At 43.9% G+C, this 11059-nt stretch overlaps 1 protein-coding gene and 1 long non-coding RNA gene across 2 annotated transcripts; one reads left to right on the top strand and one right to left on the bottom strand.

Moving 5' to 3' along the window:
- Nucleotides 1-962: 962 nt before the first annotated feature.
- LOC141041611 (uncharacterized) lies at nt 963-9805 on the bottom strand. The gene is made up of 2 exons (XR_012202277.1): nt 9548-9805; nt 963-2013 (listed from the first exon to the last, which is right to left on the bottom strand). It is a non-coding gene; the product is annotated as an uncharacterized lncRNA (long non-coding RNA).
- LOC109759937 (DNA repair protein RAD16) lies at nt 2357-9460 on the top strand. The gene is made up of 15 exons (XM_020318767.4): nt 2357-2626; nt 2700-3787; nt 5171-5293; nt 5366-5439; nt 5945-6005; nt 6180-6326; nt 6422-6507; nt 6946-7015; nt 7183-7311; nt 7404-7631; nt 8313-8417; nt 8499-8651; nt 8805-8893; nt 8970-9050; nt 9129-9460. Exons 1-15 carry the CDS (start codon nt 2596-2598, stop codon nt 9199-9201), a joined length of 2538 nt encoding a protein of 845 aa, XP_020174356.1. The 5' UTR covers nt 2357-2595; the 3' UTR covers nt 9202-9460.
- Nucleotides 9806-11059: the final 1254 nt, after the last annotated feature.

The following is an 11059-nucleotide window of genomic DNA, read 5'->3' as shown; positions in this document are numbered from 1 at the left end:
GGAATAGATCTAAGTTTCAAAGAATCAACATCAAGAGAAATTCTATCCAAGTTCCTAGCCAACTCATCAATCTTAAGCAATTTTTCTTCAAGCAAAGCATTGAAATTCTTTTGCGAATTCATAAATTCTTTAACACTAGTCTCAAAACCAGAGGGCATCTTATTAAAATTTCCATAAGAGTTGTTGTAGGAATTACCATAATTATTAGAGGAATTACTAGGGAACGGCCTAGAATTAGAGTTTCCTCTATACGCGTTGTTACCAAAATTGTTCCTACCAACAAAATTCACATCCATAGATTCATTATTATTCTCAATCAAAGTGGACAAAGTCATATCATTAGGATCAGAAGAAACACTCTTATTAGCAAACAATTTCATAAGTTCATCCATCTTTCCACTCAAAACATTAATTTCTTCTATCGCATGAACCTTTTTACTAGTGGATCTTTCGGTGTGCCATTGAGAATAATTAACCATAATATTATCTAGGAGTTTAGTAGCTTCTCCTAAAGTGATTTCCATGAAAGTGCCTCCCGCGGCCGAATCTAAAAGATTTCTAGAAGCAAAATTCAATCCGGCGTAATTTTTTTTTATAATCATCCATAAATTCAAACCATGTGTAGGGCAATTACGTATCATTAATTTCATCCTCTCCCAAGCCTGTGCAACATGCTCATGCTCAAGTTGCTTAAAATTCATAATATCGTTTCTAAGAGAGATGATCTTAGCGGGAGGAAAATACTTAGAGATAAAAGCATCTTTGCACTTATTTCATGAATCAATACTATTTTTAGGCAAAGAAGAGAACCAAGTTTTAGCACGATCTCTAAGTGAAAATGGAAATAGCTTGAATTTAACAATATCATTATCCACATCTTTCTTCTTTTGCATATCGCACAAATCAACAAAGTTGTTTAGATAGGTAGCGGCATCTTCACTAGGAAGGCCAGAAAATTGATCTTTCATGAACAAAGCAGCATTAATTTCACAAGATTCAACATCGGTAATAGGAGCAATCGGAGTGCTAATAAAATCATTGTTGTTGGTATTGGAAAAATCACATAATTTAGTATTGTCTTGAGCCATCGTGACAAACAATCAATCCAACACGCAAGCAAACAAGAAGCAAGCGAAAAGAGACGAGGGGCCCACAAGGGTGGGGGGGTGGGCCTACCCCCTGGGTGTGCCTTCCTGCCTCGTGGCCGCCTCGTTGCGTCTCTGACTTCCACTCCAAATCTCCTGGATTGCGTTTGTTCCAAAAAAGATCCTCGCAAAGGTTTCGTTCCGTTTGGATTCCGTTTGATATTCCTTTTCCGCGAAACACTGAAATAGGCAAAAAAACAACAATTTGCACTGGGCCTTTGGTTAATAGGTTAGTCCCAAAAATAATATAAAAGAGTATATTAAAGCCCATTAAACATCCAAAACAGATAATATAATAGCATGGAACAATAAAAAATTATAGATACATTGGAGATGTATCACTCACCATCCTTCTGGGGGATGACATGCAAGTCACTTGCTTGGCCAGGAGCTTGGTGGCCTCCGGTAAAGGCACCAACAAACTCGTGGCACAGATCCGACCAGGAAGAGATGGAATCCACTGGCAGGTGCATCAACCATGACATGACGTTGGGCTTAAGTGCCAACGGAAAGTAGTTGGCGAGCACCTTATCGTCGCGAGCCCCAGCGGCTTGCATCGCGATGGTGTAGATGCTGAGGAACTCCGATGGGTGAATCTTGCCGTTGTACTTTTCCCCAACATCAGGCTTGAACGTGCGGTGGGAGGGCCACTGGAACTGCCGCAGCTTTCGGGTAAAGGTCGGACAGCCCACCTCGTAAGGTAGGCCGCCAGGGCCCCCCGGTGCTGGGTGGTCTATAGCAGGCCCCGCACGCCGATCTAACTGATGCCGCGCCTCGCGCCGTCGCTCGATGGTAGTTCGAGCGTCTTCCTGAGCTCGCTCTCCAAGAACTCGACGTTGATCGCAGCGGGTTCGCGGGTCGGACGATGCTGTTTATTGCTCTCCAATTAATGAAGAAAGAGAGAAAAGTGATAACATAGCTAGTTACTACTAGTAGTATGAGTAATATCACATATATCAAGGCAAGATGAGTCTATAGCCTAATAAATATAGTATTGCATGTTACCATATGTTACTCCTCACTGTAGAAAAAGTTGCTGTTAGTCCGTCCGGTATCCAACGATAGACATGGCGTGGATGCAAAAGCAATGAATCGGCATCGCTTTTGTTCCTGCCTGTCTGTCACGCTCGACGAACCTTGGCATGGGAACTCCATGGATTAATCGAGGCTGGGTTCACACATGACGTGACACACACACACACAATCCGGCTGTTCCTTCCGGAGCACAATCCACCTGTTCCTTCCGGAGCACAATTCCCCGCTCCCGCTGACCCGGTCCACCCCTGCAGCTGCAGTTCCTTCCCGCCCTTTCCTCTCCCCATGACCGACTTAACCCCACAACCCAACGCCCCCAAACCCCGGCCCGACTTTAAAATTCACCCAACCCACCCTCCCCACCTCTCGCCCTTCCTCCGTTTCCGCACCGCCGCCGCCGCCGCCGCCCCGCGCGATGCCTCGCCGTAACGGGAAGAATGCATCTGGTAAGTCGCCTCCTTACGCTGAACCCCTCGAATCCCACCCCTCAAGCCCTGACTCCCCGCCCCCCCATCGCAGGCTCCGGCGGCAGTCTTCGCCGCCGGCGCGACGACGACGACGACGAGAGCGTCCCCTCCGATAACACCTCCGACTCCGACTTCGTCGCCGATATGGAGGACGAGGTGGCGGACGACGACGAGGAGTTTGCCTCCGATGAAGATGCCCCCGCGCCCGCGGTGGTGATCGAGGTGGTGGCGCCGCGTCCGGTGCTGTCACCACGGCCGCCCAAGTCCAAGTCGAGGCGGAAGAAGAAGAAGGGGAAGCGCGACGAGGACGGTCCGCCCCTGCCGTGGGAAGAGTGGGAGGAGGCTAATACCAAGTGGCTCGACGAGCGCGCCGGGGCAGTGGAGGAGACGGACGCCCCGGCCGCTGGGGTGGTGCCGACCGCGGAGCCGGCCCCGGAGGTGCTGCTCCAGCTGCTGCGTTTCCAGAAGGAGTGGCTCGCGTGGGCCCTGGCGCAGGAGGCCTCGGTTTCGCGCGGCGGCATCCTCGCCGACGAGATGGGGATGGGGAAGACCATCCAGGGCATCGCGCTCGTCCTCACCGCGCGCCGGCTCCGTCCCCCCGGCTCGCCCCCGCCCTCGCCACCGTCCTCGTCACTGGCCCCCCCGATGCGCCGGGTAGGGTGCACCCTTGTGATCTGCCCCGTGGTGGCCGTCATCCAGTGGGCGCAGGAGATCGAGCGGCACACGGCCAAAGGCAGCGCGCGCGTGCTGCTCTACCATGGCGCTCGGCGGGGCTCTCAGAAGTACGATTTCGACACCTTCGACTTCGTGGTCACCACCTACTCCACCATTGAGGCGGACTACCGGAAGCACATAATGCCACCCAAGATTCGGTGTGACTACTGCAATAAACAGTTTTACCCCGAGAAGCTGAAGATTCACTTGAGATATTACTGTGGGCCCGATGCTCTTCGTACTGAGAAGCAGGCGAAGCAGACGAGCAAGAAGTGGGCTGACACCAAAGTGAAGGGGAAAGGGAAGGGGAAAGGGAAGAGGAAAAGTGGTAGTGAGGAGGAGGAGGATTTTGAGGAATTGGGTACCAAATCCAGGGGCAAGTCACCTCTACACTCAGTGCGGTGGGAGCGGATTATCTTAGATGAGGTGATCATATGCCCTTTCTTGCTGCATTTTTTTTATTCAGCAATATAATAAACTGCATATAGATATGAATTCTCACGAAGTAATCGATTTTTCGAAGGGAACACTTGGTCCTGGTCCATGCCGCCAATCTGCATAAACTGCATATATAGATATGAATCCTCAGGAAGTAATCGATTTTAAAACGGAACACTTGGTCGTGGTCCATGCCGCCAATCTGCCATGTATTACTTCTTAGGGCTGTAACCCTGTTTTCTTAGACTAAGCATGATTTCGGACTGTAAAACATGGCAAATTCATATCCTAAGCAAGAAAGGATCACATTGTATTAGATTTGTTAGCTAGGTGCACTCTGTATGTTTGGATGAAGAACATTAAGTTGATTTTATACTATCTGATTTGGGGGACTTTTTAAAATTGTAGCCTCCATGTGAACTTGTTACTGTATCCTTTGGCAATGCATAACATGATATAACAGATTATTTCTACAGCATTTCCAGGTGATATACTAGAAGTTCTAATAGCTTCATCATTATTGTGATAAGAGCTCTTGTTGTAGTATTTCGACCAATGATCTGTTCCTGTACATCTGGTTGTTCTTTGTTGTAATGTTTTGGTGATGACACTTGCAAGAATCAGAACTCTACTATTTGGTTTCTATGATACTCCCTCCGCTCTAAATTACTTGAACTAAAACCACGACGAGTAATTTGGAACGGAGGGAGTATATTTGTAAAAATTAACATAACGTATGATAGGTTTACTTGCTGTATTGCACTGTAGTGCATTAAGTTGCACACAAGTGTTTTTCTGCTAATCTAAATCTATTTATTAATAGTCGGCACACCATGTTGACATCATGAAGCATGAAAGCTGAATGAGCAGTTATGCAAAATCCACAAAGTTTATAGCTCTGAATTTGATACCAAGGTCCTTTTTCCCTGGCAAGCTCATTCTGGTGTTACTGAATGCTCCTGTTCTGTTGGTGTTTTTCAACATGATGATGTTGGCCAGCAGCCTAGTTTCATGTCTAAAAGGAAGCTTGTCCACGAGTACTTGTCCCATCTCGAAATATATTACTTTCTGTACGCATGTTTCAGTAGATAATAGAGATACATATTAGGTTTTATCAAGTGGACAGTTTCTAGGTGTGTTGCTATCGGCTTAGTGTTTTGTGTTCATCATTACACTGTTTTCTGAAATTTCAAGGATTGAGACCAATTTATGTACTTGAGACACACAGCTGTGTTCTCACTACACAGTGACTTCTTTGTCTTTTTTGATGAGTATCTTCAATCTTATAATATTTTCCTGAAATTCAATTCAACAATGATTGACCTGTTTCTTTTTAAAGATGATTCATTCCCTCCATGTTCTTTTCTGCAGGCTCACTTCATAAAAGATAGACGATGCAATACTGCAAGGGCAGTTTTTGCATTGGAATCGGAATACAAGTGGGCTCTGAGTGGGACACCATTGCAAAATCGTGTTGGAGAACTTTACTCGCTGGTTTGCAACTAACATTTGAAGATCCTGACCAATTTTCTTTTACCTCCTCTATTCTTACTGTTGTTTTCTCAGATTCGCTTCTTGCAAATCTTTCCCTACTCGAACTACTTCTGCAAGGACTGTGACTGTCAGATACTAGATACCAAGTAAGATCTGCCTCTACTAGTAATATCTGGTGATGGAACAACTAATTTTTTATTAATAAGTGTAGATTTAATTAAAAAATTATTCATTTGTCAACTCTATCATGTAACCACAGTCCAGTTTTGGAAGGATATTATCGTTTGAAAGTTATGATCTATAGTGCCATCGGTCAACCACACAGCAGTCCAGTTATGCTGATGGGCTCTAGACATTTGGCTCTGTCCTATAAGACCCACCAGTCAACCATACATACATCACAATACCATTTGATTTATTTTGTACCAATTGTGTGACCTACGGATGGTCTTATAACTGTTGCAAGATTCAAAATGTAGTTCTGTAAAATGTTAGTTGCTATAAAGAGGTGTATTTTCTAAAATTTACTCTAGTATGATTCTAAACAAGGTTACTGTTGCAATGTTGTAGTTGTATCACACCAGGTCATGAGTTGCTGCTGTTCCCATTGTTATTTCTTCGTTTTAGTTATTGACCCCTAATCTCCTGCAGTATGAAGAAAAAATGCGACTGTGGTCACTCATCCGTCAGGCACTTTTGCTGGTGGAATAAGGTCAGTTACAGGGTTCTATATGTCCCTGATTTTGACATACTCCCTCTGTCCCATAATATAAGAGTGTTTTTGACACTACACTAGCAAAACGAAGGGAGTATTTTTTATTATGGGACGGAGGGAGTTTTTTTATTTGTGACATCATCTTTGCTAACACAAAGCCATTTTTAACAGTACATAGCGACACCAATATTGTATGGATCCGCGAGTTTTGAGGGCAGAAGAGCCATGACTCTTCTCAAGGAGAAAGTCTTGAAGGGCATAGTGTTAAGGCGGACAAAAATAGGCCGAGCTGCAGATCTTGCTCTTCCACCAAAGACTGTAAGTCAGCACAACACGTTATATACACAATGAATGTAATGCCTCCTCGTCTATAGTTGTACCAGTTGCAAGAAGTTTAACTTTTAACATGTTAGGTGACATTGAGGCGGGACTCTTTTGATAGAAATGAAATGGAATTTTATGAAGCCTTATATACTCAAAGCTGCACGCAGTTTGATTCGTGAGTCTTCCTTCCCTTCCTACTTATGTAGTGATACCATATGGATTATTCAGTAGACATTGTGTGATTATTATGCTGCTTCTGCAAAAGTTGAAAATCCAGTTTCATCTGAACAAGAATCTTCTTTACTAGCTTCAAACAGCTTTGATTTGCAATACATCGTAGCAAAGTGCCATTGTTATTGGTTAGAGCTCATCCATTTGTTTTGTCTCTGGATTTAATTAAACACCAATTTCTCTGGACTGGAGTTGTACTTACAACAGATGCAAGGTGCATTGCAAAGAGATTCTGCTCATAATCCATTACTCGATGTAGCAGGTTTTCTTTTTGTAATCACTGGATGCCATTGTAAAGTAGCTTACGTATGCAAACGCTCCTTTATATTTCCTATTTTGAATTTTTTTAGTTTTTTCAGATAGTTAACGCTGTTTTCTCCAGGTATGTTGTTGCTGGAACGTTGCTGAACAACTATGCACATATCTTTGACCTCCTCACGAGGTTGAGACAGGTGTGCACATAATTCCTTGGATATCCTTAGAATTCCTTATGGGTGCAACAAGCTACTTTAATCGCCTATAGTCTATGCTGCTATGCCATTTTTTTCCCTATAGAATTGCACTCTTAATTATGTCTCTTTGTTGAAGCAACATGTTGACTGTTCCATCCAAATTGTAGGCTGTCGATCATCCATACCTTGTTGCATTTTCCAAGACAGCAGAATCTCGGGAAGGATGCAAAAATCAACAAAATGGTGCCATGGAAAGCCAGTGTGGAATATGTCATGAATTGGCAGAAGATGTGGTGGTCAGTAGGTTGCCCCTGGAAAGTTATTTGAGCTCATGCATTGTTTTCCACTGGTTATAAGCTGACTTTCACATGTGAACTTTCCTTTCAAGGTTACATCTTGTGATCATGTATTCTGCAAGACTTGTTTGATGGAGTACTCTGCAACTTTGGGGAATGTTTCATGTCCATCTTGTTCAACGCCTCTTACTGTTGACTTAACAACAGAAAACTCGAGACGAAAGGTCCCTGCAAATTTGAAGGGTGGCAAACGCTCAGGAATACTAGCCAGACTACAAAGCCTAGCAGATTTCAAGACAAGTACGAAAATTGATGCATTGGTAAGTTGGACAACTTGTCAGCATATTTTTGTTGTTTGCAGCCAATCTGTATGTTGACAGGCTTGATGTGTAGGGGAGTGAATTTTCTGTCAACAAACTCTTATGCATAGTGGTAACATTGGAAGTTCTAGAAACTGTTTTTGCCTTCAGTATCTTGGCAAGAGCTGGTGGTAACCATATCTTGGCAAGAGCTGGTGGTAACCAGCTGTGTATTATTATTATCCAAATATTTGATTATTAGGTGGATATTTTGTATGGGCTAAACTAATTCATCTCTATGAAGATAAGACACACCATCTGAAGTTATTGAGTCAATAGTAAACAAGTACTCCCTCTGTCCCATAATATAAGAACGTTTTTGACACTACACTAGTGTAAAAAACGTTCTTATATTATGGGACGGAGGGAGTAGTATCCTGCAATTACCTAAGTCCAGCTCTGTTCTCATTGGCTTAATATATTTCATGACATCACTGGGACACCCTGGCATGAAACTAACCTTGATCAAATTATAAGTCTTTTGGTATAGAGAGGTTTCCGGAGAGCGATTTAATGGTTCTGTTAAGTCTAGTGTAATTATGGTTCTTTTAGGTCAGCACTAGGCACAATAAGAGCAATCTTACTATTACGTCAGAGTGGACCATGATATGTGCAAAACATTATTGACATTTTTTAATGCAGAGAGAGGAAATAAGAAACATGATTGAGCATGATGGTTCTGCAAAAGGGATTGTTTTCAGCCAGTTCACATCGTTCTTGGATTTGATTGAATTCTCCCTGCAGAGGGTAAAGTATTGATACTCATACTGATATTTAGCATTGCATTGTTTATTGACAAATGGAATAATTTATATGATGGTTTAACAGTCTGGCATCAAGTGTGTGCAACTTAATGGGAAAATGAACATGGTGGAGAAGGGGAGAGCTATAGATACCTTCATAAATGACCCAGATTGCAGGATTTTCCTGATGAGCCTGAAAGCGGGAGGAGTAGCTCTTAATCTTACTGTGGCATCTCATGTAAGCCAGTGCATATCCTCCTCCTTTATTTATGTTAGTTAGACAGCAATAACCCATGTAGTTGCTCAGCGTTCAAAATAAGCAGAACGATCCAGTTGATGCTGCCTGCTTCCTGCTTATATATATATATGTATATTCCCTGGTGGATGATAGGTTTTCTTGATGGATCCTTGGTGGAATCCAGCAGTGGAGAGCCAAGCGCAGGATCGAATCCACCGAATCGGACAATTCAAGCCTATTAGGTAATTTGCTATGCTAATTAAAATGGACACTCCGCCTCCTTTATCTGACTTGTCATATATGATTTGACTGACACAGAAGCACGAGGTTTGTGATCAAGGACACAGTTGAAGAGCGCATCCTACAACTGCAAGAGAAGAAGCAGCTTGTGTTTGATGGGTAAATCTCGTTTCGCCATCCTTGGGTCGGGTGGATGGGATGATGTTGGCTGATACATTCCTCCCGTCCTTTTTGCAGCACCGTGGGTGACTCGCCAGAGGCCATGTCGAAGCTTACAGAGGCTGACCTGAAGTTCCTGTTCCAGAACTAGCTCGTCTTGTTTCCCCGATGATGTTCCCGGAGCCGCGTAGGAAGGAGGAATACATACATCCGTCAGGCAGCGCCCGAGGCCAGCAGCAGGACGCTTGCCTCGCATATTGACTATAGCATGCTGTTTACTTTTCTAGCCAGCCCTAAGGGATCATGAGTTTTGGATGGCGTACTCTGTAGTTTTGGTCTTGGGAACAACATGGGTTCTATCCAGTTTACTTGTTTGGGAACGGCAAAAGCAAAACACGGGCGCTTGTCCATTGGGACCATGGGTCTGTGGATTGGACGGCCCTGCTTAGCTAAGCTACCGACGAACAAAACGCACAGGATCAGCCGTCAGCGCGTACCTTGCTTGTGATAGCACCACTAGCATAGAGTGGCCCTATCGGGCAGTTGCCTTTGCACTCTGCTCCTGCTCATGGAGTCATGGCTCTGCACGCACGCATATGCTAAGCCTGTGCTTTTGCCGTCGAACCTGAGGACAGGCTTGATGCCAGTCTTTCCGTCTTCTCTGCCACCTGTGCCCTGTTTATCTCTAGCCGGGACTACACAGTCCCGTATCGTCAGTCTGTGTGGTTCCTTCAAAAATTCTAACGACAGCCAAGACCATCCGTCGCCGCGGGTGTGAACTGCCGGGCCTAATCATTCATCGCCGTGATTGCTCGCGCCTGCTCTGCGTCTCTGCTGTCTGCCGATCTAGCTAGCAAAACAGCACCACGTGTGGGGACCAAACCTACCGAGAAAACTGAACGCCACGGACCACGGAAGGCGATTTCTTGGGGAGGCAAATACACCACGGACCACGGAAGGCGATTTCTTGGACAGGTCATACAACTTGCGCACGATGGATAGTAGTTTGGTGCACAAACTTGTAAAACTGGATGATATGTCACGAGTTGCTGCGGTAACTTTGTTAAAAAAATGCATAGATAGTTGCTAAAAAATAACTAAATCTAATTAAAAAAATATAAGCTTAAAATCAATAAAAAAAGTCTCTAAAATAGAACATAAACTTTTGAGTTGCTGTTAAATATATCATTTCGAACAAAAATGTGAAGGATGACTAACATGCATGTATGATCTGGCACCTTTACATGCATAGCATAGATTAATGCAAAAATAGTTATAATTTATAAGTTTACTTATATGACAGATTTTGTATGACTTAAATGCATGGCATTAGTGAGGACGCTCCCTTTATGTGACAGATTTTGCATGGCTTAATGGGAGAGAGACTTCAATGCATGGCCTTAATGGGGACGATGAGATAGACACTTTGCTTGTTGAGAGAATTGAGACCAACTTAAGAATGTAAGATACATGTTTTCGGGCAGCAAACTTGTCTGGACGTTCAGCGCTTACATGGCGTGCCAGCATATAAGGGCCCACTGTCAATGGCTGGTAGCGGCTGCACTGGATTTTTTTTCAGAAAACAATCTTGCCTTTTTTTTTCTTGGCGCATAAGGGCCCACTGTCAATGGCTGTAGCGGCTGCACTGGAATTTTTTTTCAGAAAACAATCTTGCCTTTTTTTTTTCTTGGCGCACATAGAGTCCCTCAAATAAATGAAAAAAGGAGGGGCGGGTGGTTTTGAACACACGACCACTGCTAGTAGGCTCACGCGTACATCCACCAAACCAATGTCATTTTCACGTTCTACTTGCACAATTTAGCTTTATATATCATTTCAAGACTGACCAGAAAAAATTAAAGGCAAAATCTAACCAAATAGTAATAAGGAACCCCGCAGTTTGAACCTTTGTAAACTCATGGTGGCTCGTCGCGTGTGACTGAGCTAACCATCCTGACCACGAGGACACATGATGTAAAATAAGGATAAAAGAAATTTATTTTGTCTGT

This window comes from Aegilops tauschii, chromosome 2, assembly GCF_002575655.3.
Source record: "Aegilops tauschii subsp. strangulata cultivar AL8/78 chromosome 2, Aet v6.0, whole genome shotgun sequence".
Taxonomy (NCBI): domain Eukaryota; kingdom Viridiplantae; phylum Streptophyta; class Magnoliopsida; order Poales; family Poaceae; genus Aegilops; species Aegilops tauschii.
The sequence above is the reverse complement of the archived record's forward strand: the minus strand, read 5'-3'. Positions and strand labels throughout refer to the sequence as shown.

Bases quoted from the DNA above. Each gene is read 5' to 3' on its own strand.
- LOC109759937 (XM_020318767.4), top strand. From the start codon at position 2,596: ATGCCTCGCCGTAACGGGAAGAATGCATCTG. The intron at 5,440-5,944 runs GTAAGATCTGCC...AATCTCCTGCAG, and splicing joins TGTCAGATACTAGATACCAA to TATGAAGAAAAAATGCGACT. The intron at 9,051-9,128 runs GTAAATCTCGTT...TCCTTTTTGCAG, and splicing joins AAGCAGCTTGTGTTTGATGG to CACCGTGGGTGACTCGCCAG.